General features: G+C 40.4%; 1 protein-coding gene across 7 annotated transcripts in view; it reads left to right on the top strand.

Moving 5' to 3' along the window:
- Nucleotides 1–26,374, top strand: part of FRAS1 (Fraser extracellular matrix complex subunit 1) — a 425,899-nt gene that overhangs the window by 190,211 nt on the left and 209,314 nt on the right. For all 7 annotated transcript variants that reach the window (XM_087434473.1, XM_087434474.1, XM_014787828.2 and 4 more), the window contains exons 10-14: nucleotides 1,309–1,398; nucleotides 3,513–3,548; nucleotides 4,974–5,121; nucleotides 6,654–6,797; nucleotides 8,133–8,267. In XM_087434473.1, the coding sequence (XP_087290599.1) occupies nucleotides 1,309–1,398; nucleotides 3,513–3,548; nucleotides 4,974–5,121; nucleotides 6,654–6,797; nucleotides 8,133–8,267 (553 nt within the window). The remainder of the gene's footprint in view (nucleotides 1–1,308; nucleotides 1,399–3,512; nucleotides 3,549–4,973; nucleotides 5,122–6,653; nucleotides 6,798–8,132; nucleotides 8,268–26,374) is intronic.

Below are 26,374 nucleotides of genomic sequence, written 5' to 3' on the forward strand. Positions count from 1 at the left end.
CGTCTGCTCTCTATAGCACCCACTGCTCCCTATTGGTCTCTGGTTGGCATTAAATTTTGTTGGATAGTGATCTATGTAACTCCCTTCTTTTTGAGATAACTTTTTAGACACTATAAAAAGTTACAATTGGTTGTATATTTTTGTGTTTCTTTTAAAAGTTTGTATTTTCCTTCATGAAAATAATACATATTCACTTTAGAAAATTGAAAACTCAAGTAGAAGAGAGACTTTAAAATCCATCCCCAATGCTGCAATTCAGAGACAACCAATGCTTGTATTTTATATTTTTCTTTAGTGCACAGTGTTTTTAAACATAAAATATCATTGTGATTATTCTTTTTATTCAAATTTACATTATTCAATTTTTGCCTAATGTGGTTTCTGCAATTTACATGTAATATAGATCCCAAATTAAATAATGTCTTCATTTAAAGACACATCACCATTCTTTAGAAAATAGATATACCTTTAGAAAGTAGCAAGTGCTATAAAGGATACTCTTTAACCTAAAGATTTTAGATGTTAGTATATGCATATGAAGAATTGTAAATAGAGATGGTGTTTTTAACAGCAGAGTCCCTGAGAGGTAAGACTGCAGTGAAGCTATACTTTCTAATTTATAGAACTCAGACTTCTTTAATCTTTTTATAGTAAGTGTTTATTATTTTGTAATAAAAATTTTGAAATTATTGATATTGGGGAGTTAAAATGATAAGACTTTGAAAGTTAAACATCTCCCTTCCTAGTGTGACATTTCTTTCCTTCCTCTTATAATTTTCAAAATAGTGATTATGTGAGTTGGACAACAGTTTCAGAATATTGAATAGAAATTAGTTTCCTGCTGTTTAATTTATGCCTGAGACTACATTTGTGCATAGGGGGGTGTGTCTGATTTTGTATTTGTGAAAAAATGTTGATTTGATTTGAGCACAGTTAGTGAAACTAAATCACAAGTTCAAACCTTGTATATTTAGGATAGCCTGATTCTTTTCTGAAACTCCTACCTTTCCAAGACTACAACATTAATCTCAGCCATCCTTCTTATTCATGTGAGCTCCTGGTCGTGGGGAGGAAATTAGGGAGGGATCTGTGCACAAGTATCATCAGAACTGCAAAGAAAACACCCTTGGAGGGGAGAGCTGCACTGACTAGACCTCCCTGAGAAGACAGCACAGAGGGAGAGGAAATAAGCAGTGGGCCAAAACTAAGGTTTTCATTCCAGTCAGGGAATCCAGCTGCTTCGCAATTTAGCTCTGCTACCTGGAGATGTTAATTTGATATGTGCCACTGCAACCCTTTCTTCTACAGGGTGAAGAATTAATTCACTTAGATGGAAAATGCTGTCCTGAATGCATTTCAAGGAATGGTTATTGTGCTTATGAAGAAAATGCAGAATTTGTGAGTATCAGGCTAGTAACTGAAGACTATTAAAAATTAATCATTCAAAATTAATTTAATGAGAGAGTATTACCTTCTCATTTCTGTTACTCATTCATTTGTGCAACAAATGTGATTGTGTACCTACTACACGCCAAGTACTAGAGATACAGAAGTGAACACAGCAGGCAGAGTCCCGGCTCTTGTGGAGCCTGCATTCTAGTGTGGAGACACAGAGGACAAGCAAACACACGTGTCAGGCGGTGACGAGTACTGCCTGGAGAATCAGGCAGCTTAAGGGGGCCAGACAGTAACTGGGGGGAGGGAGGTGTCCTTTTGCATAAGAAGATCAGGGAAGTCCTCTCATACAGAGAAATTTGAGCAAAACCTGAAGGAAGTGAGGGAGCGAGAAAGGGATATCTGGGGGAAAACGTACCAGGAAAAGGGATCAGCAAATGAAAAGAGCACTGAAGCAGAAATGTGCTTGGCATGTGCGAGAAACAGCAAGGAAGTGAGTATGGCTGGAACCACATGAATGAGGGGGAAAGCAGTTGGAGACAAGGTCCAGTAGGTAGCCTGGACGCCACGGTAAAGATGATGTGTTTTACGTTGATGCAGATGGGAGTTGCTGGGGAGTTTTGAGCGGAGTGGTGCTGGGATCTGGTTTACCTGTGAAAGGATCACTTTGGCTGCTACAGGGGCCAGGGACGGAAGAGGGCGAGACCAGAAGTAGGAGGTTCGGTTAGAAGGTATTTGCAGTAGTCCAGGGAAAGGGTAATGGTAGCTTGGTCCAGGGAGGAAGTAGGGAAAGTGATCAGGCTCTAGATTTATTTTGCAGGTAGAACTGAAAGTATTTTGATGGATTAGATGTGGGGTGAAACTTCATTTGCTAAGGTTTTATTTCTCCCTATGTCTGTACATTTTTTATTATATACCCAAAGGAAAAAATATTTATCTTAATCTCTTCAAATTTGCTCTATTTACATAGCCCATATTTTCCACATGGGATTTTGGAATGTTAGTAAATTCACTGTGTTCTTAAAAATACACCAGTTGAGGGGGCTGGCCTGGTGGCGTAGTGGTTAAGTTCATGCGTTCCACTTTGGCGGCCCGGGGTTCACAGGTTCGAATCCTGGGCACGGACCATCAAGCCATGCTGTGGTGGTGTCCCACATATAAAATAGAGGAAGATGGGCACAGATGTTAGCTCAGAGCCAATCTTCCTCACCAAAGGAAAAAAAAAAATTGTGGGTTGACTGTAAAGACGACTGCTTCATTGACCAATCAGAGTAGGATTATAAGAATTGGGGTTAGGTACTTTGACTTGTGAATTGATCTGCACACTTTTTCTTCATGATTTGTGAAAATTGCATCTGTCACTCTGTATATGATGGACAGGCAGTATTGTGTAGGGTTTACAGTGCAGGTTCTAGGTTCAGATATCTACTTTGCCACAACTAACTGTAACATTGGGCAAGTTACTTTATCTTCAGCTGTAAAGTAGTGATAACAATAGCGCTCACCTCATGGGGCTATAGAGATAATACCTGTAAAACCCTTAGTACAATGCCTGGTGCATTAAAAAAAGCTAAAAATATGGCATCATTATTATCATACTGTTGGCATTGTTTGTTTCCTGGTGGTAGTTCATCATTTAATCATCCTTGTTTCCTAAAAATTTCGGAGATTAAAGCCTCCCTATAAATGTTGAATTTGTATTTTCTCACTCATATCATCAATTTTCCTACCCATTTTTGGAGGTAAATTAAGCCCAGTGGAATTACAGAAAAGCAAATTGTTTTAAATAAATACAAATTCCCATAATGCTCTGGTACTGTACAAGATTCAAGAATTTGCCCTTGCAAGTTTAGATCTCTTGACTGTGAAGTCCTTCATGTTGAGGGGAATCGAAGCCAAGCACAAAGTCAGAATAAGAATTCAAAAATATTTCCTAGGCATGTTGTCTTCATCTCATATTGGTATGCTTTTCTTTCTTATAGATTTTTTTCTATTCATAACAAATGACTGAAGTTGCATATTATTTGGGAAAGTGGATAACTCCTAATGAAAAAATAAATAGATCAGCCTAATGATGTTTTTAGTGGCATAATAAATACGTTTCTCTTTGTTCCTAGATGTCCTCAAATGCAAGTGAAGTTAAACGTATTCCAGTAAGTATAGATTTTAACTTGCACATAGATATTTATAAAATTATTTTAAGCAATGATCTGCACAAACCTGTCCTGAGGAACCTTACTGCCTTAGTTTTTTAACAGTCATGTTTGATGACACTGTGCTCTGGGATTAAGAATCTTAATGATAACTAAGACTTTGATCCATGGAACTTTCGCTCCTTTCTTTAGCTTATTTTTTCCCATAATTGATAATTAATACTTCTCCAACTGCCAGCTCCTACAGAGATCCTTTCCCTTTCTTGTGATGATTTTGTCCTCCTGATTTTTTCTGGCCTAGAAAACTGAGTTTAACCATCAATGCAATTTCATGTCCTGCAAAGCATTGAAGAGAGATCTTTGGGTTTGAGGAGCTGTTAGTTCCCCAAAGCAATACTGAGTGATCCTTCTCTCTAGGTTGTTTGCAGGGCAGCGTTGTATGGTTTCTTTTTAAGGGACAGTGCAAGCCTGTTTTTTCATACAAGCAAGCTTACAAAATTTGGATGTTACTGAATTAGGGGACCAGGAATCCAGTCTGCCTTGAAACGGAAGAAAAGCACCCTACCTTCTCAAGATATTATTCCTCATTTTTCTAACATGGTCATTCGTTGTTGCTAACTACTGTCACATTAATTGTTTGGAATGTTCAATATCAGTTGGCTTAGTAAGCATTTATCAAATATTTATTTTAAAATATGCTCTTCTGTTCTCTCCTGTGTTACCTCCTTCATCACCCCAAACATTCTGGTAGGAGGAACCCCTGTCTCTCTCCTGTCTCCAGGGTGAGTGGGATGGGGAGCAAAAGGAATCGCTCTTCGTTAATTATCCTTGGATTCTCTGTCAAAGTGCTCATGTTTGTTACCATAATTTACTTGACTGAGAAGAATATTTTAGTGTGACAAAGCCAACAGCACATCTACAGCCCACTAAAAATGGGCATGTAAGAGCTGTCATTTTAAGAATATAATGACTCACTGTTACTTTTATTGTAGTGACCATAAGGAAGTTCAGGGCTTTAACCAGCTTCCCACTGTTATTATAAAGATTGTATTTAATGTACCTGCTAATCAATAGGTACATAGTAATCCCCTCTGGTGTTTTTTTGGTAAGATAGGTTGAGAAACGTGTTATATGCTTGTTGCTTACTCTGGAAGCCCCAGAATGCTTTCAGAGTTTATCTTTCTGCCTGGGTTCTACATAAAAATACACCAATTATAAACAAAGAAGGAGAAATACTATCCTTTTAAATTTAGTACCTTTCTACCAATGTCCTATTTCAGAGTTAGGTTTGACACGGTACTGATCAGGAGCCTTCTCTTGGCCCCATATGGAAATTATATGGGGCAACATATAATTTCTACCAACAAACTGTCTTCTGAATCTTTGCACTCTGGTAACATCGTCATTCTTGACTGTTCCATGTAGGAGGGGGAGAAGTGGGCGGATGGCCCTTGCAAGGTGTGTGAGTGTCGGGGGGCTCAGGTAACTTGCTATGAGCCTTCTTGTCCACCATGTCCAGTGGCCACACTAGCCCAAGTGGTGAAGGGACGGTGCTGTCCAGATTGCACATCAGGTGGGTCCATGTCTGATTTATTTCTGTGAGATATTTTTACTGCCAAAAAATTCAGAGAGATCCTCCTTTTTCCTCCTCTTGCTTCTTTTTCTTTACCTCCCCCCTCCCCAGGCTGGTTTGTTTGTTTCTTCCTAATTTTTCTAATGAATGATGCTGATTAATCTTTGTCCATGTATTTGCCAAACGCAACTGATTATGAGTATGTGACCTTGCACGAGTCATTGACCCTGTCTAAATCTTAATTTTCTTGTTGATAAAATATGCCTTATCTACCTTGCAAAATTAAGGTAAAAATCAAATAACGTAACATTCAAAAACTTGTAAAGGCAAATGTATGTGTGATGACTGTTCCATTGTTGAAAATGTAAGAGCAGTTGCTGCAAGTTTGTTATGAATGTCCATTTTTTTAAGGCGAGCTATTAAACGGTTCCTTTTGGAGTTCTCAAATGGGTTTTTGAAGTTTAAAGACTCATTAATTTCTTCCAAAAGAAAATTTTATCTACTTGCTCTGCAACTCTGCTTTCAAATCACCTGGGGTTGAATTAGTTCCAGTTAATAATTGTTGGCAAGCACTGGCGTTGCTTTGGCTGAACAGTAATTTGCCTATAAGCTTAGTCTCTCTTGGAGAAGTGGCATTTTCTTCCATTCATAGTTCATAATTAATCGTTTTCATCTGTGGATCACAGTTTTTCGTATTGGCAGTTGCTCTTGTTGCACTCAACTTATTTTGGCTAATCACAGTTTTCCTGGGAAGAGTTTACCAGGGGAAAAGCAAAGCAACTTTGAGGTCTAATTACATTACCTTCACCAAAGTGGCTCCCTGGGCTTTCCAAAAGAGACATTTAGCAGATTATAATGTACTAGTATATCTTGAAAATCAGGTCTTTGACAACTCTTTCCAAAACAAATATTTAGCATGTTATAACATACTACTATATCTTGAAAATCAGGTCCTTGACAACTTCAAAACCTGAAAGAAGTCCTTTGCTGATGATTACCAAAATTCAGAGATAATCCCAGTTACTGGGAATGAGATTTGAAATTTTGGAGGAAAAGAAGAAAACTGGCTTTATATATATATATATTTTTAGAAAGTAATATAACTATTTTAAAAAAATTGTAGGTTTTATATGTCTTAACTTTTTATGCTTGTCAAAGCTTGAGAAGAAGATCTAAGAAATCCTAAATTATTGAATCTGTTTACATGGTATATTATGGAGCTAGTCATTCCTGTTTCTAGAGGTATTCCAGCAGGTAGAAGCAATAATAGGGCTGTTCAGTGATGTTTCTGTTGTCTTCAATTTGGGGCTACCGGAGACAGCGAAAATATTTCAGACAAGGAAAAGATCTTTGAAATCTGGCATTCAAATCATTTTCGCTACTTGGGGGCCTTTTTCGTACCTAAGTTCCAGAGTTTTCTGTTCTTCATATTCTATACAGTTCCATACACTCCATAGATTCTTTTTCGGAAAGATGTAAGAGAAATCATGTAGTCTTTACTGAGTTCTCCTCTTCTTTGCCCTTGATTGTAGTTCATTGCCACCCAGACTGCTTGACCTGCTCGCAATCTCCAGACCACTGTGACCTCTGCCAGGACCCTACAAAGCTACTGCGGAGTGGACAGTGTGTGCACAGCTGTGGTCTTGGATTTTACCAGGCTGGTGCTCTCTGTTTAGGTACGGCTCCAGGCAGACAGCCCAGAGGTGGACTGAGGCTCACTGTTATCAAGGAGGGGGTCCTGAATGCAGGAAATGCACAACTTTCAAAAACCACTAGAAAGTAGTGACATCATCCGTAGGTTACCTGGCCTCTTTACCGGCAGGTCTCTTTCTTCTAACATTTTACAGGTGTTTCGATGCTCACTGGGAGATAGATGATGGGGAGGTCAGATGCTTGCTAGGTTGTCATGGCTGGATTTTTTCGTTTTTCAAGACTTTCAAGGACAGCAATATCATCAGGGTGTTTGGTGTCATTTATTAAAACACTCAGTTAATCTGAGGTAGAACTTTAGAATTGACATGGACCTTCGAGATCACTTACCAGGACTTTCTCATTTTGCAAATTGGGAATCTGTGGCCCAGAGAATTAAGTGGCTTGTTCAACATCACACAGATAATTGGTAACAGAGCTTATCTCTGAGGGTTACCAGAGGATCCAGAGTAGGTTCATGTGCATTTCAGAATTTTTATACGTCTGAGAAGGAACTCTTACCTGGGAGAATTTGACTTGGTTGAGGCCAAATCATAGTTACTTTTTCCCCTCTCTCTGACTCGTGGGGTTAATTGTCCATTTTAGAGTGCGTAGTTTCCTACCCTGGCTGTGGGTATTTAACCTCTCTGTGCCTCAGTATTTTTACCTGTAAAGTGGGGTAACACTGATACCTTCCTCAGAGGGTTCTCGGGAGGATTAACTATTTCAATACATCTAAAATGCCTAGAATAGTGTCTAGGATATAGTCAGGGCTCAATAAAAGTTAGCTGCTTTTATTATTTTTGTAATTATTCACTTCCTACTTTCTCTCCTGATTCATAATCTTCAGCCTTTTTCAAAGTTATTTATATCTCTGCCATAGGTGGTGGAGGAAAAGAGGCAAAGGATATTCTTGTAAAATGGTTGAGTGAGAAAGACACTGGGGGCTTTGGATAAGAAGAAAAGAATACAGACCCCTGAGCCAAACTGCCTGGCTTCAAATGCCAGCTTCCTGTGACCTTGGGCAAGTTACTCTATGAGCTTGTTCCTCATCCGTAAAATTGGCATTAATATCTACCTCATAGGGTTGTTGTGAAGTTTAAATGCATTCATATATGTTAAGCACTTTGTACAGTGCCTGGCATGAAATATGTGCTATAAATGAAGCATAAATGAAGGCTGTTAAAGTTTTTTTCTTGCCTTTCTTGTCCATTATGTCTCCAGATCCTCAGAAATGGGCTGCGTAGGAATTGGCACTGGGGTGGTGTCTTGAGCTAATCAGAGGTTCTCTTTTTCTTTCTCCCAACCTTGTCTGGAGCCAGCCTGCCGGCCTCAGTGCTCCACGTGTACCAGTGGGCTGGAGTGCTCATCCTGCCAGCCTCCCCTGCTGATGCAACATGGGCAGTGTGTGTCCACCTGTGGGGACGGCTTCTACCAAAATCGCCACTCCTGTGCAGGTAATCACTGGCTGGGCCGCGGCCGGGTGGGCCACTCAGAAAACCACCCCCACCCCCAAGCGATCAGGGGCCACCAGGAGTTATGAGCAATTTTTCAAATAAGAGAAGAAACTCTGAATGAGACTCCTGATGGGATAAGGACAGTTGATGACAGAGATGACACACGTTGCTTTCATAACCGTATTAGTGCTTTCATGATGCGCGTGTGCGATATGATTTCTTTAAGTCCTTCTGCACACACCTAGGGGCACTGGAACAGTATTTAATTCATACCATATTTTTGGTTCAGGATTGTCATTATGTTGTAAGTTAGATTCCTTCGTAGTGTGAATGCACAGGGCTTGAATGAAAATGAAGGGGAAAATATAACTATATATTTTTAAACTTTATTTCCACCTGAAGAGAGAAGGAGAAATGGAAACAGGAAGGTGACATCATCACAACGAACTTGGACAAATAAAACAAAAGTTGGCATTTAAATTTACTATTACTTTAATATCTATATACTTGATTAGTTTTTTTTAAATTTTTTTTTAATTTTTTGTTTATTGCAGTAACATTGGTTTATAACATTGTAAAAATTTCAGGTGTACATCATTATACTTCTATTTCTGCATAGATTACATCACATTGACCACCAAAATACTAATTACAACCCATCACCACACACATGTACCCAATTATCCCTTTCACCCTCCTCCCTTCCCCCTTCCCCTCTGGTAACCACCAATCCAATCTCTGCCCCTATGTGTTTGTTTATTGTTGTTATTATCTACTACTTAATGAAGGAAATCATACAGTATTTGACCTTCTCCCTCTGACTTCCATGTTGTCACAAATGGCTGGATTTCATCGTTTCTTATGGCTGAGTAGTATTCCATTGTGTATATATACCACATCTTCTTTATCCATTCGTCCCTTGATGGGCACTTAGGTTGCTTCCAAGTCTTGGCTATTGTGAATAATGCTGCAATGAACACAGGGGTGCATGTACCTTTACAAATTGGTGTTTTCAAGTTCTTTGGATAAATACCTAGCAGTGGAATAGCTGGATCATATGGTAGTTCTATCCTTGATTTTTTGAGGAATCTCCATACTGTTTTCCATAGTGGCTGCACCAGTTTGCACTCCCACCAGCAGTGTATGAGAGTTCCCTTCTCTCCATATCCTCTCCAACACATGTTGTTTCCTGTCTTGTTAATTATAGCCATTCTTACAGGCATGAGGTGATATCTCATGGTAGTTTTGATTTGCATTTCCCTGATAGTTAGTGATTTTGAACATCTTTTCATGTATCTGTTGGCCATCTGTATATCTTCTTTGGAGAAATGTCTGTTCAGGTGTTTGCCCATTTTTTAGTTGGGTTGGTAGTTTTTTTGTTGTTGAGATGCATGAGTTCTTTATATATTTTGGAGATTAAGCCCTTATCAGAAGTATGGTTTGTAAATATCTTCTCCCAATTGTTAGGTTGTCTTTTCATTTTGTTGATGGTTTCCTTTGCTGTGCAGAAGCTTTTTAGTTTGATGTAGTCCCATTTGTTTATTTTTTCTATTGTTTCTCTTGCCCGGTCAGACGTGGTGTTTGAAAAGATGTTGCTAAGACCGATGTCGAAGAGCGAACTGCCTATGTTTTCTTCTAGAAGTTTCACAGTTTCAGGTCTTACATTCAAGTCTTTAATCCATTTGGAGTTAGTTTTTGTGTATGGTGTAAGGTAAGGGTCCACTTTCATTTTTTTGCATGTGGCTATCCAGTTTTCCCAACACCATTTGTTGAAGAGACTTTCTTTTCCCCATTGTATGTTCTTGGCTCCTTTGTCAAAGGTTAGCTGTCCATAGATGTGTGGGTTTATTTCTGGGCTTTCGATTCTATTCCATTGATCTGTGTGCCTGTTTTTGTGCCAGTACCATGCTGTTTTGGTTACTATAGCTTTGTAGTATATTTTGAAATCAGGGCGTGTGATACCTCCAGCTTTGTTCTTTTTTCTCAGGATTCCTTTAGCTATTCAGGGTCTTTTGTTGTTCCATATAAATTTTAGGATTCTTTGTTCTATTTCTGTGAAAAGTGTTGTTGGAACTTTGATAGGGATTGCATTCAATCTATAGATGGCTTTAGGAAGTATGGACATCTTAACTATGTTAATTCTTCCAATCCAAGAGCATGGAATATCTTTCCATTTCTTTGTGTCTTCTTCAATTTCTTTCAGAAATGTTTTATAGTTTTCGGTGTACAGATCTTTCACCTCTTTAGTTAAGTTTATTCCTAGGTATTTTATTCTTTTTGTTGCGATTGTAAATGGGATGGTATTCTTAATTTCTCTTTCTGCTACTTCGTTGTTAGTGTACAGAAAGGCAACTGATTTTTGTATGTGGATTTTGTATCCTGCAACTTTACCATATTCGTTTATTACTTCTAAAAGTTTTCTGGTGGATTCTTTAGGGTTTTCTATATATAAAATCATGTCATCTGCAAATAGTGACAGTTTCACTTCTTCCTTTCCAATTTGGATTCCATTTATTTCTTTCTCTTGCCTGATTGCTCTGGCTAGGACTTCCAGTACTATGTTAAATAGGAGTGGTGACAGTGGACATCCTTTTCTGGTTCCCGTTCTTATAGGGATAGCTTTCAGTTTTTCACCATTGAAGATGATATTAGCTGTGGGTTTCTCATATATGGTCTTTATTATGTTGAGGTACTTTCCTTCTATACCCATTTTATTCAGAGTTTTTATCATAAATGGATGCTGTATCTTGTCAAATGCTTTCTCTGCATCTATTGAGATGATCATGTGATTTTTATTCTTCATTTTATTAACGTGGTGTATTACGTTGATTGATTTGCGAATGTTAAACCATCCCTGCATACCTGGAATAAATCCCACTTGATCATGGTGTATAATCTTTTTAACGTATTGTTGTATGCGATTTGCTAGTATTTTGTTGAGGATTTTTGCATCGATGTTCATCAGTGATATTGGCCTGTAATTTTCTTTTTTGTGTTGTCCTTGTCTGGTTTTGGTATCAGGGTAATGTCAGCTTCGTAGAATGAGTTAGGGAGCTTCCCCCCCTCCTCAATTTTTTGGAAGAGTTTGAGGAGGATAGGTATTAAGTCTTCTTTGAATGTTTGGTAGAATTCACCAGGGAAGCAGTCTGGTCCTGGACTTTTATTTTTGGGGAGGTTTTTGATTACTGTTTCGATCTCCTTACTGGTGATTGGTCTATTCAAATTCTCTACTTCTTCTTGATCCAGTTTTGGAAGGTTGTATGATTCTAAGAATTTATCCATTTCTTCCAGATTGTCGAATTGGTTGGCATATAGCTTTTCATAGTATTCTCTTATAATCTTTGCATTTCTGAGGTGTCTGTTGTAACCTCTCCTCTTTCATTTCTGATTTTACTTATTTGTGCCTTCTCTCTTTTTTTCTTGGTGAGTCTAGCTAAAGGTTTGTTAATTTTGTTGATCTTTTCAAAGAACCAGCTCTTGGTTTTATTAATTTTTCTTTTGTTTTTTGGTCTCTATTTCATTTATTTCTGCTCTGATTTTTATTATTTCCCTTCTTCTACTGATTTTGGGCTTTGTTTGTTCTTCTTTTTCCAGTTCCCTTAGGTGCATCGTTAGATTGTTTATTTGAGATTTTTCTTGTTTGTTGAGATAGGCCTGTATCGCTATAAACTTCCCTCTTAGAACCGCCTTTGCTGTATCCCATAAATTCTGGCATGTCGTATTTTCATTTTCATTTGTCTCCAGGTATTTTTTGATTTCTTCTTTGATTTCTTCGTTAACCCAGTCGTTGTTCAGTAGCATTTTGTTTAATCTCCACGTATTTGTGGTTTTTCTGATTTTCTTCCTATAGTTGATTTCTAGTTTCATACCCTTGTGGTCAGAAAAGATGCTTGGTATTATTTCAATCGTCTTAAATTTATGGAGACTTGTTTTGTGGCCTAATATGTGATCAATCCTGGAGAATATTCCATGTGCATTTGAAAAGAACATGTATTCTTCGATTTTTGGATGGAATGCTCTGTATATATCCACTAGGTCCATCTGTTCTAGTGTGTCATTTAAGGCCAATGTTTCCTTATTGATCTTCTGTTTGGACGATCTATCTGTTGTTGTAAGTGGAGTGTTAAAGTCCCCTACTATTATTGTGTTACTGTCTATTTCTGTTTTTATGTCTGTTAGTAATTGCTTTGTATATTTAGGTGCACCTACATTGGGTGTGTAGATATTTACAAGTTTTATATCCTCTTGTTGGATTGTTCCCTTGATCATTATGTAATGCCCTTCTTTGTCTCTTTTTACAGTTTTTGTTTTAAAGTCTATTTTGTCTGATATAAGTACTGCTACCCCAGCTTTCTTTTCATTGCCATTTGCATGGAGTATCTTTTTCCATCCCTTCACTTTCAGTTTGTGAGTGTCTTTAGGTCTGAAGTGTGTCTCTTGTATGCAGCATATATATGGGTCTTGTTTTTTTATCCAGTCAGCCACCCTATGCCTTTTAATTGGACCATTTAGTCCATTGACGTTTAAAGTAGCTATTGATAAGTATGTACTTACTGCCATTTTTTTTTTTCTCTGTGTTGTAGTAGTCCTTCTCTGTTCCTTTCTTCTTCTATACAGAATTGATGGTCACTTTAGTTTGACCTCTGTCTGAAAGCTGTACTCTTTAACTCCCCTCCTCCCTCCTTTTATGTTTTTGATATCATATCTAACCTCTTTTTTGTGCATTTGTATCCATTACCCTCTTATCATGGATATAGATAATTTTTCCTATTTATGGTCTTCTCTTTTCCCCTTAAATCAGTCCCTTTAACATTTCTTGTAGCACTGGTTTCTTGGTGACAAACTCCTTTAATTTTTGCTTGTCTGGGAAAATTTTGATCTCTCCTTCCATTTTGAATGATAACATTGCTGGGTAGAGTATTCTTGGCTGTAAGTTTTTTCCTTTTAGCACTTTAAATATATCGTGCCATTCTCTTCTAGCCTGTAAGGTTTCTGCTGAGAAGTCAGCTGATAGCCTTATGGGATTTCCTTTGTATGTAACTTGACATTCTCTTGCGGCTTTTAGGATTCTCTCTTTATCTTTAATTCTGGACATTTTGATTATGATGTGTCTTGGTGTGGGCCTCTTTGGGTATATCTTGTTTGGGGTTCTCTGTGCTTCCTGTACCTGGATGTCTGTTTCCTTCCTTAGGTTAGGGAAGTTTTCATCTATTATTTCTTGAAATAGATTCTCTGCCCCCTTGTCTCGCTCTTCTCCTTCTGGGACACCTATAACACGGATGTTAGTGCTCTTGATGTTGTCCCATAGGTCCCTTAGACTGTCCTCACTCTTTTTAATTCTTTTCTCTTTTACCTGTTCACCTTGGGTAATTTCTTCTAGTCTTTCATCCAGCTCACAGATCCGTTCTTCTGTATCCTCTACTCTGCTTTTGAGTCCCTCTAGTGAAGTTTTCATTTCCAGTATTGTATTCTTCATTTTTGATTGGTTCTTTTTTACATCTTCCATTTCTTTGTTGACATTCTCACTGAGTTCATCTATTCTTCTCCCCAGATCAGTGAGCATCCTTAATACTCTTAGTTTGAACTCTCTGTCAGGTAGGTTGCTCATTTCTGTTTCACTTAGTTCCTTTTCTGGGGTTTTGTTCTGTTCCCTTACTTGCAATGTATTCTTTTGCCTCCTCATTTTGCCTCTTTCCCTGTGCTTGTGTCTACGTGTTACGTAGGTCAGCTACGTTTCCTGCTCTTGGATAGGTGACCTTATGTAAGTGATGCCTTGGGAGGCTTCCAGTGTGCTTCCCTCAGTTCTCAGTGTTCCAGGGGTGACCCCTATGTGGGCTATGTGTGTCCTTCTGTTGTGGCCTGTTTGCTCTCCCTGTAGGTGCCCAGGGAGGCCGAGTTATGCTCCTGGCCAGCTGTTGTAATGTTCAGCTGCTTGTAGTTGTTGTGGGCCCTTCAGTCTCTTTATCCGGTGTGGGGAGCCCCAGTACAGTTGGCTGCAAGTTCTAATACCGCATTTGTGTTGCAGTATTTCTTTTAAGTGAGTAGGCCCCCAGCGTGGCAGGTTGTTAGGCTCAGGGCCTTACAATTGCTGTAAGCCTCTAGCCTATTAGGTCTCTTGTCAGCTCTCTGAGGATTGCAGCTGGGTGAGGCTGGCCTCAGGCACAGGAGCACCCAATTGTTTCAGGCTTTGGAAGGTGAGGCAAACCCCCTATGTGGGTCTTTGAGAAGCACAAGTCTTCTGCAGCTGACAAGCCCTGCCGCCCACAGGTCCACACACACAGTCAACATAGTCCTGCCCCGTGTGAGTGCCCCAACCTCCCCAAGCGGACCCAGTCTCTCCATGGGGGGAGCCCCACACACTTTCCCACTGCCCCACACTCTCCACCCGCTCCTTGTCAACACCCTGCCCGGCTCAAGTCGGCTCAGTTGCCAGGCTGCAGAGAATCCAGTCACCAATCTATGCAGGCCCACAAGTTGCCTGAGGGCTTGTTGTTGGGTGGGGCCAGTCTCTAGGGTGGGCTGCCTGCCCTGGCTGAGCTGGATTAAATCGGTGCTCTAGCGGGTGGGGCAGACCCTGGGCTAGCAGGCCCCAGGGAGAACTCCAATGGCGTCTGTGTCAGCCCGCCCACACCAGGCCACAACAATGGCCGCCGCCAATGTCCCAGTCCCTGGAGAGGTCTCACCCCTCACCGAGATGCACTCAGGGCCTATTAGGTGAGTCTCTTGTCACCAAAGCACTGTGCACCTTTCTTTCTGGTGATTTTAGGATGCTTTCTGAAACGGGTGAGTTTGTGCGCGGGCCCTTTAAGAGCCGGTTTTAGTTTCTTTGTGAACCGGGTTTTCTGGGGGTGCTCCCCAATGCTTTAGTAGCAGGCAAAGTCAGATATTATGCCGCTGGTCTCGATTGTGCTGGGTCCACAAAATGCCCCCAGCGGGGGCGCTCCCGGCTCAGGGCCCCGCTCCTCCAGGGAGGGCTGCGTACCTGTGCGCTGCTCCCGGGAAGCCGTGAAGCTGGCGGCTTGTGAAGGCGGTGTTTTTCCTCTCCAGAAGGGAGTTTCTGCCTCTTCTGCCTCAGTTAGGATTGTCCGTTGTTGCAGGAGTTCTTCTTATCCAGTTTTCAGTTCTGTCTCAGGGGTAATTTTTCCACGAGTAGTTGTAAATTGGCTGTGTCCATGGGAGGAGGTGAGTTCAGAGTCTGCTTACGCCGCCATCTTGACTCTGCCTCTCTTTATTAGCTTTATCTGTTGAAATTCTTAATATCACAATAGTCTCTGGAGGTGGGAGTGGTCATAATATAATTTAATTTGTTTATACTTTACCATTTTTTCAATAGTGATTGTAATCATGGGTATAAGTAAAAAAGTAAATGTATAAAGAATTTTTTAAATGCAGAAATGGGAGAAGGAGGTAATGGTGAAAGCAAAGACAAGGGGCAGAGTCCTAACTTTGTCTTCAGGAGGAGACAGAATCAGATGTGCTCAGAACCTAAGGCAGGGTGTGCAGTGGCAGATAAACCTGACAGGGCAGATGGGCCAGAGGGGGGGTCTTGGGTGTCAAACCAGGGAACTGTGGTAGCTACACTCTGCAGCTGAGCAGCAGAAGGGCAGAGATCTGATGAGAATCAGAAGGTGGGCCAGTCTGAGTGTCAGCTGATATGCTGTTCTGTTTCATGCCCTTGGTTAGATTTTCAGGAAAATCATTTGGAGGGGAAATAGTAAAAGAGAATAGGTGCGAGGTATTCATCAGTGGTGCAGGCTGAATGAGCTCTAAGGCCATGTGAAGGTCCTATGTGGAGGAGGCTGCTGGCCCCCTCCCTTCCAGGTTGTGGTCAGAAGCGGAGTCCTGGGATTGTGGAAATCATCTTGAAAGGAAACACTAGTACTGCATATGTCATGCAGGTATGAGGAGAGCAGGGCCTATTCTATAGCCAGTCACGTTATAAAATATGGAACACACACTAGCTTCTGAGTCTGGCTTGGGGGCTCTTGGAGGTCTGTAAGAATATCTTCTGTATCTCTGTATCCCCAACATCAAGGGGTGCACAAAGTGTTTGGCATTTGTTGAACAAGTGTTTGATGAATGAAGGAATGTGCTACCCCTTGGTGATCCTTGAAGGACCAGTGTTTCAGTAGAACTCTCAGCCATAAAGAGAAAAGAACAATTAATGTTTATTACTTATCTTGTTCTGTTTACCTGTTATTTTAGAATAGGCTCAAAGTGGGCACATACAAATGCCTTTATATGTGTCTAATGGTTGGGCAATTTAGGTAAACTGCTGAAATTTCAATTTGATGAAATTATTTAATGTATTCTTTCTCCTTTCTTCTCTCCCATCAAAGAGACCTCCTGCTAGCACTCCTGTGACAGATTTGCCTTTAAAAGGGAATTAATTTCCCCTAGATTTTATTCTTCCCTCCATACCACCTCCACCCTCTGTCACACAACCCACATACATATTGACATTTTTCTTTTCTTTCTTTCTTTCTTTTTTTTTTTGGCTATTTTCCTTTCTCCCATGCCCAGTGTTTTAATTGGTGATGTTAATGCTGTTTTAGGGCACTTTGAAATGGGTAATGTTTCATTTGATTACTGGTTTACGTAGCTGACTGCTTCCACATTCCATCCACATACCAATACACAAATGCCTCTAGCAGAAAGTTGCTGGGAAAATTTGTTCATGCTCCCTCCAGGGAATTAAACCAATTTGCTTTAGTTCAGCCTGGTTGCATTTTTATGCATAAAATGAGAAGAAAGGAGAGGGAAGAGAGAGAGTGATCTTAAAAACTAAAGCTAAACTTGTGATTAATTTCCCTACACTGTCATGACACTGAGACTACCCAAATAATCTTTGCAAATAAGCTTTCTCATTTTTGGAATTTTTTGCCATATTTGTGTCTGTGCCATTTTAGGTGACTTTTCACCGTTGACCTTGGAACTCGGTCACTCAACCAGTGCTCTTCCAGTACATGCTAATCTTTTCAAACAGAAGCTTGCCATTTTATGGTAACAACAGGTTTTTCTGGATTGATTCCTCTTGGCAGGATCATTTATGTTATGACCGGCATAATTCGCCACTTTATTGACCCATCAAAACCAAAAGAAAGTGAACACTGTGCTGAGGAAACTAATTACCAGAAATTACCTGATTAATATTCATGCTCACTGTGTTGAATATAGGGCAGAGTGAAAAATATGGGGCAGAGCCAAGTGACACATAAGCACGTGGCTCTTCAACAAAAGAGTAGGAGCAGGTAAACCAGAAAGGGATGAACGAAGACATGGAGTCTTGCCAGAGAATCGCATTCTTAGGGGCCCTTATCACTTTCCTTTTCCCCTTGAGTTTTGTGGTATACACACACATACACACATATGCATACAAATGTGTACTTACGTGTGCATCCATTAATATTATTGTTGTATTCTTATGCTTGATTAAACTGAATGATGTTGTAAATATAGACCACATTATGCACCCACACCAGCCGCTGCTTCATTTCCTCTGTCTTCCCAACTTTGGTGTTGGATCACTTTCCCTTAAGGCTCAGCACTATCCATTTTTATACCAATCTAAAATGGAGACAGGCAATATGTAAGTTGCCTCTTCCCTGCAGCAGGTAGGGCCAAGGAGTAATCACCCTCTTAGTGCCCCAAATTTACCTTCTAGGCCTGGCCTTCAGGCTTCTGCCTTAACCCCTAGGCTTCCTTTGCCACCAGCTGGATCTGGTCCAACATCCCTGTTGCCCACCCTCTCCCACTCTTCTTGACCTCATGGACATCAGGCCCTAGGATGGGGCTTCTACTTTGGTTCCTGACACCTAATCCTGTTGTGACCCATTTCCAGGAGTTAACAGCCTGTCTCTCAATCACCCCCAGCCTGATGGTCAAGTTTCGCCCATGTATGGATGCTCCTTGCCCCACCCCCCCAACTCACCATGTGACCTTGCACCCTTCCTGCGTGGCTCTTGGGTACCACTTGTCCTAGACTTATTGTATGCTCTCTACCAGAGTGGTGGTTCCATTGCCTCTTCTTAGAAACCCTGGTATTAAGTCTAAATCTGGATCCAGACTGAGCTCGCCATGTCCCGAGAAGGTGATGTCTTGCCCCTCTTTTCAATCAACCTCTGTTCCACTCTGGTGGGACCATTGAACTGTGCACACAAATCCTAGATAAAAGAGCCCATAGGAAAAAAAGTTAAAACAACCAAACTAACCCACACCATGCAAGATTAGTTTAAAACAAGTAGCTCATAAGGCTATAGACTTTGTGTAGAGACAAAGTAGAATTTAGCCCATTTTTATATGTGTGTCAGTGTTTAGCTTGTCTACTTAAAACTTCCAGTATTCACAGAGGCCTGAGGATAGAGCCATGTGTACCCCATGGCAAGTGCTACCTTCTTTCTGCTGACCCAGAGATGGAAGGAAGTGTGACACAGTGCTTAAGACTGTAGGCTCAGGAGCCAAACCACCTGGCGTCCAATCTTGGCTCTGCCATACAAACAGCGTAGTCTTTAACTCTGTGCTTCCATTGCCTATGGGTCAAGCAGGGACTCTAATATCTGCCGTGTGGCATTGTTGTGAGGGTTAGATGAGTGATTCACATATGTTGTTTAGGATGGTGCCTGGCACCTAGTAAGCCCTCTATATATGTTAGGAGACCTGGATTTCTGCTTTGCATTGTCCTTCCCTGTTCCATTTCTCCCACCCCTCCATTCATTCTCTTTTGACCACTGCTCAAGTTCCTGAGGATATGAAGATAAGTAAGACTCCATCTTTGTTTGCAATCAAGGCAGGGTTAGCTGCTGCTTACAGAGATGCAAAAAAAAAATAAAAATACAAACACAAACACCTTTGCAGTTTATTTTCTATCTGGTTGCTGTGTGGTCTTGGATTTTGAAACTTAGAGAATCAAGCAATTGAACATTTTACAGGTTTGTATGTGGTGGGATCATTTTGAATCTCAACTCTACCACTTACTGCTACATGCTTTTGGGCAGGTCATTTAAGCACTTTGAATCTCAATTTCCGCAACTGTAAAATGGGGATAATATGATCTACTTTAAACCATTATTATGAAGATTAGGAAAGATGTTTGAAAATGTAAATATATTATGTCTGGCACATACTATGTGGACAACAAAAGACAGCTATTGTCATCATCAAATCCATTCCTTTATTTTTCAATTTATGGGAATGGAAATCAAATACCTTGCATTATGAAACAAAGAGTTTTGTGCTATTTGTGTCTGATTTAAAATAAAATCTGCTTTTATATGTTATGGAGAAGTAAATATAATATAGAGAACAGTTTACAGTATTCATCACAAATTAAAATCCTTTTATTTTCTTTAAATGCTCGGATTAAATGATGAGAATCTGGAATTATTTGTTTCTTAGCCAATATTATGGTATATTTAGAGGGGAAATTTATGAGAAGAAACCCTGTAAAATTTACATATATGATGCTGACCTAGCTGAGATTTAAAAACCATAGCTTGAACAGAGGAACTTCTATAGTTAATTACTTGGAATTTTGTTTGACTAGAGCAGTCTAAGCATTTGTGGAAATGAAGCGTCGATCCCTTGGAGCCAGGTCCACAGCAGTGAAGACTTCATGGGTCTTGGCATTATGTTCCAGCGTGTGGCTTAGCCCAGCCTGGTTGTGCCTGGGGCAGACCTCTTGGCAAAGGCATTTATGAAACTGCTATTCTGAAACCCTCAGGAAGACAGGAACCCTCCTTGTTCTGTTGGGATAGTCCTTGTCAAGCTGGTATCTTCCATGGCCCCTCCAACATCCCCCAGAGTTGGAGAGTCATTCCCAATTTCTTTGCCAGGTCGCATATTCAGTTTGATGGCCCAGCACATCCTACCACTGTCTTTCCTCATTTTGTTCTGCTCTTTAAATCCTATGCTCTATTCCAACCTTCTCTAGTATTCTACACAATTATGGTCTCTCACTTAATTGCTGAGTGTCATGTAAAGAGGACTTATTGCTTCGAGTCATATTCCTGTCTCCTCCATTCTGTTCTTGCAATGAACATTTGTCGAGCCTCTTCCACGTACCAGGCACTGAGAAACAGCGACGGAATGCTGCCCTGTGATTAAGGAACTTCCTTTCTCAATGGGAGAAGAGTGTCAGTAAATACGTAAACAAATAAGATAATTTCTGATAGTTACCGCTATATGAATTCTTTACTATCAGTGCTATAAAGACAGTTTTAAAAGCTGTATTATAGGAAGTGACTGATTGTTGAGGCAGAGACAGGTCTTATACTTCTGAATTACTCAAAATTTTAAGCACATATAAGGCCCTCTAAAGTAATTTTTGATTGAAAAACGTGTGATAAACCATTGCATGGAGGAGAAAGGATGGGAATGCACAGGCATGCTAGACTTTGGCTTACAGATGACCTGACTTCCATTTAGCTTCTGTTACTTACTCCCTGTCAGCGATTCCTGGCTAGGTGTGGCCTCAGGAAAAGTACAGAATCTCTATTTTTCCCATCCCTCTTTTTCTTTTCTTTTTTTCCCTCTGCTTCAAGATAGTTGGGTGCCTTATCAGTGCTGGAAGGGTGACTCTTGAAAAAACCTGTCATTGGGTCTTGGTTAGTATCCATGGAGTATTTTAAGCCATTCAGAAGGGAGGACAACAGGATTGGCCTCCTAGAATGTATGTTTCAGTGAAGCAGGTGCCAATGGTATTCCAAGTCCCCTTCCTCTTTGGACTGTCATGCAAAGGACAAATGGAGAGAAGAAGGAAAAAGCAGCTGGTGGTATTTTGCCTGGGACCTTTACTGTAGCAGGAGACTGGCTGGGTTTGGCATTTCTCTGTGCTGCTTATAGACCCTTGCTGTGTGTGCCAAAAGACAAATGACAGAACAGAAGTATCACATACCAGCGGAGAAAGCCTGCCACAAATGCAAGGGAGTTTATCTTCCAGACAGAGCCCATTCTTCCTGACAAGTCTGAACCCTCAAATATTTCAGCTATGGATTACAAACTAATGACAAGACTTTTGGCTCTCTGCCCAGTTCCTAGGGTTCTCAGTTATTTTAGCTAGACTGTATGGCGTACATTCTTTCTCTCTCTTCCCTATTCCCCACCCCAACACTCTCCCTGTTCTGCTCTCCTTTCCCTATTTATGCTGCCCACAGAGGGCATGGCACCTGCATAGTTATCGCTGCCGAGATCTGAGCTAGTGCAGCCATGAAGTCTGAGAACTCTCCCCATCAAAAGCTTGGTTTGGGTTGGTGGTCGCTCCTTTGGCTCCTCAGTTTCTGTAGACAAGTAGACTCAAGGTATCACTGGAGAAATCAATAGCCATTTAATTAACAGGGCTGAGGAAAAACCAGGGAGTTCCAGTAGCTGTGGGTTGCTAATGGTCACAGTGGATGAGTGGAATCTGAGAGTTCCATTGGGCTCATCCAAGTAGGCCTAGGTTTGAAAACCCTTGGGGTGCATTTGTGTTCTAGATTTAGGAGTATAGGTAGAGGGGCAGGAGATAGAAAGGATCACTTTAAGAACGTTCCTGGTGAGCTGAATGTCTGCCTTTATCCTCTGACTTGCATACCAATGAAAAGCTAGCCTGCTTGTAAATCTCTCTTGATGTGGACCTGCCAAATCCTCTGTCATCTGGGAAGTCATTCCTTCCATTCGAGCTCTGTGTCTACAGAAGACCCTGCTAAAAATTCAAATATGTTACCCAAGATAAGTAAATCATTCAGCTGTGTCATAAATGTGTGGTTAATAGGTTAACTAGCTACTTACCCAGCATGGGTCTTAGGGAAAACGACTACAGGCTTTTTTTTTGTTTCTCCATTAGTAATTTTTTCCCCTAAGTACCAAATGAATTCATGTTTATTCCCAAAAATAATTTGATAAAGTCAGTGAAATTCAAGGCACAATAAAAAATAAGTGAAAATCCCTGACCCGAGCTCTCCCCATTCGCTACTGTTAGTATTTTGGTGAAATGTCTTCCTAATTTGTGAATGTGTGTGTGTCTGTATGTGTGTTGTGTACACACACATCTGTACACACATTTATTTGTTTTTCAAAAGTAAAATCACACTTTCTATATAGTTTTATTGCTTGCTTTCCCCATGTTATTTACTACCCTTTTACAACATCTTTTTAAAGCTGTTGTGTAAATTTCCATCTGTGGCTATGCAAGAATTAACTTAGTCAATCCTTTGCTGTTTGACATTTCTTCCTAATTTTTACGTTATCATAACTAACAATGATGTAAACATTTTTAATAGAAATTGTGGTAAATCTATTTTATTAGGGTAAATTCTTAGACATGATTGTTGGGTACAATTTTTAAGCTTTTGACACATATTAATATATTACTCTCTTTTTAAAAAGTTGTAATTTGCATCCTTACTAGAAATGTATGAGAGGGCCTGCCTCCTACCACTCTTGTCAACAGTAGGTATTACAATTCTTTTTAAGTTTGTCAATTTGATTGATGTAAAATGGAATCTTGTTTAAGTTTTTTTCTTTTTACTTATTTTTGGGATTATATGATGAGAGTTGACTTAATCGTACTTACCAATTCATGACCCATTTTCATCATTGGCTTGGGCCGGGCTGTTCTCTTGCTTGTCTATCTATCTGTCCATCTGCCTGTCTATCTATTCCTTTTGTTCCCATAACCTGTTCCCTCTTCCCTTCTCCCCAGCTCCCCACTTAGGTAACTATTTTAATGCAATTTAATGTGTATTTTTTTGTGTGTGTGCTCTTATTATTTTGTATGCATGTATTTTAAATATTCATAAATATTACTAGGTGGATATGTCATTCATTTCCCTTTTTTTAAAGACTTTATTTCTTTAGAGCAGTTTTAGGTCCATGGCAAAATTAAAAGGAAAATATAGAGATTTCCCATGTTTCCCCTGCCTGCACACAGGCACAGCCTCCCCCATTATCAACATCCCCACCAGAGTGATACATTTGTTATAATTGATGAATGATTCTTTTCCTTTTTCTTCCCTCACTAAGCGCTGTTTCTAAGATGCGTACATGTTGCTGTGTGTACATCTAAGCTAATGCGTTTAGATGCTGCTCTCCTGTTTAATTTGCATCTCTATGGCTATTCATGAGGCTGAAGATTTTTTTCATGTTTGTATTCTTTCTGTTATGAGCTCCTTCAAGTACATATGGGTTTTCAGAACATATGGAGACCAGACGTTCCTATTTCAGGGCATAAGGCTTCTGTTGGCACAGGGAGGCAGCTTGGGGGCAGAGACCCCGCCTGATAGGGAACAGAAGAAGATTGGAGTGAAAGGATCAAAAATGCTGGTTACTCACATGAGCTTCTCCTTTTAAATTTGTCTGGCATTTGCACTTCTTAGGCAAGTAGCCTTGGCCTCATGTGAGACTGTGATGGGGAGAAGGGAGAGTAGTCTGCACAGCATCTGGGCTTCTCCATGTGCTTCGCCAAGCTGTTTTCAATCAATATCCAAAGCCCTTTTTTGGCATATTTTGTAGAGATTGCAAGGAAAGAGCTTTAGAGTATGAGGCTGTAGGAAAGGCTGGAGCCCCTTCATGTAAGTGCTGGAATAATCCCTGAGGGCTCTATTACTTCCCTTCACTCCCTTTCTAAGTGAACCTACCTTTCCCATCCTTTCCGTCCTTTCCTCTTCTGTCTCCTGTTGCACTTTAATTTGCTCCCTTTATAATTGCTTTTGACCCCAGTCAAAACAAGGTTTGCCAGATCTCCCAGGGTATGCCACTCACATGATCACGTACAGCATTTTCTGCTTTCTCAAGTACGTCATCTCACCATATCCCTGTGAATTAGGTACCACAAATATTATTATTCCCCCTTTACAGATTAAGAAAGCAAGGAACAGTGAAGTTGAGTTTAAGATAGAAAAATTTTTCATCCAACCGGAGCTTCTTATTGGAAATCTGCCCAGTGTCTCCTGATAATGCTTTAAAGCTTGGCATATACTTTCCAGTCATTTGTGAGATGAGAATGAAAGCTAGCAGCTGCTGCAAAATGGATATGGAACAGAAAGAAGGAATTTGACTTGTGTATGACATACCTGCTTGTGCAGGAGTTTGGGCTGTGTCTGTGTGGTTTTGGGTGAAAACTTCTTGGCAGTTTGGAAATCTGAACAGTGAGGAAATTCCTCACTGAGGAATCTCAAAGGACCTGCTGATCAGGTGTGCTAATTCTGATAATGGCAGGGAAACTTATTCCAAAAGACCATGGAAAAGGTGAGGAACCAAGGCCCTTTCTCCTTCCTGAGGGGAGGTTTGAGTTGTGGGCTGAGCCCAGGGGTATCGGTATCCACTGCCTGAGGCTGGGAAGGGTTCCTGGAAAATAAGAAGTGGCCCACAGGAAGTGCTTTTAACACATCCCTGGAAAAGGGGCTGCCTTGTATTCTTAGAGAAGCACAGGTTAAAAAAATTTTACAGCAATCTTCTATTTCAGAATTATCAAGTACAAAAAGAAATTTCTTATTTTTAAAGTAGAGTTTCAATGTAGAGTTGCCAAAAGAAAAGTAATTCGTTCCTTTTCATTTTGAGATGGATTGCTCAGCAAGCCAACACATGTCTTATTATGCTCTAGAAAAGTCAGGGGCTTTCCGAAATAAATTATCCACTGCATGTGAGACAAGAAGATGGCTTTCTCTCATTCACCCTCTTTTTTAATTTATTGCCACAATTTTCACAATATACGATTCAAACCCTGGGTGATCTGAAATGTATCACTAAGAGAAATTATGGTGAAAAGTCAGGGAGTGACCTCTTATTTTTTATAATAACCCAAATGTAATAAAAGCCATATGTAAAATAAGCCTGCAAGAAGTGATTATCTGCAGTAGTGTATGTTCAGTGCTAGAAATTAGAAATCAATTGCAAAACACAGTGGGAGTATGTCATTATAAGAAATGATAGCTCAAAAAAGAAAGAAAGAAATGACAGCTCAGCATAGTCCCATGTTGGAATAAAAATCCCTTCTGCTGTCCTGCTTGGGCATGGAACATGCCTTTTGTTCGATATGGAAGGAAGAGGAGGCCCAGCATCACATTTGTTACCCTATACAGGTGCAGCATAAGTATTCGTCATCATAAGCAGATCTGGCTTCCAGTGTTTATTAGGTAAATTTTACACCTCAAGTTTATCTATCTTAAGATATTGTATCTTCAGACTGTGACCTCATGGTTAGTTGTTTCCATGTCGAAGATAACTGATGGGATGAATCCCCCACAACCAATAAAAAAAATCTGCTGTGCATTCATTTAACATACATTTAATGAGTACTGACTTTGTCCTAGGCATCAAGCTGGACACTGGGGGTTTAAGATGACTAAAACATGGCCCCTGTTTTGGAGGATATTACGTTCCATTGAAGGGGATTGATTTGTAACTGAATAATTAGTTCAGTTGGATAAACAGTAGAAGAGAGGCATGTTCAAGGTGCCACAGGAACATAGAGGAAGGAGAAAGTAACTGTTTGGACAAGTTCAGCAAAGCTTCACAAAGGTAGTGACAACTTAGGAGGCATCTCGGGTATAAACAGGATTGCAGGGGCTATGGAAGGAGCCAGAGGCATTGCTGACTGGGTGAGTCCTGTGTGGGGCATCCAGAACCCCCGAACAGGCACATGGCATGCTTAGGGCACCCTGCTCCATAGAATTGGCATGCATGAGTTGGGTAGCAGAGGGCAGGGCTGAAATGTAAGTAGGGCTCAGTTTGCGATGGGCCTGAGGGCCGTCCCTAAGTCTGTAGCCTCTGTCTTGCTCATCTTTGGGCCCCTGTTCTGATTGGCAATATCAGGGGTAATATTAAAAATATTTAACAAGCAGTATGGCGCAGATCAGATCAGTCAGAAGGAGGGGAGGACCCAAGACCCTCTCTTGTGCCAGACCTTTCAGTTGCTGGAGCATGATCCCCAGGGTTCCCAAGGATGAAGCCGGAGTATCAGGGAGAGGCCAGGATGACAGCCGTTTACCAACCAGGTTGGAAGTATTTTTACTATTTTAACAGCCAGTGAAGCTGAGTGTCTGCACTACCATCAGCCAGTCCCTGTAGAGAACTAGGGGTTTGTGCTTTAATTTCTCATCTCCTCTACAGCCCCTGGACAAAGATGACTTCAT

Source organism: Ceratotherium simum, chromosome 8 (genome assembly GCF_057802395.1).
Source record: "Ceratotherium simum simum isolate JZ-2026a chromosome 8, ASM5780239v1, whole genome shotgun sequence".
NCBI classification, from domain to species: domain Eukaryota; kingdom Metazoa; phylum Chordata; class Mammalia; order Perissodactyla; family Rhinocerotidae; genus Ceratotherium; species Ceratotherium simum.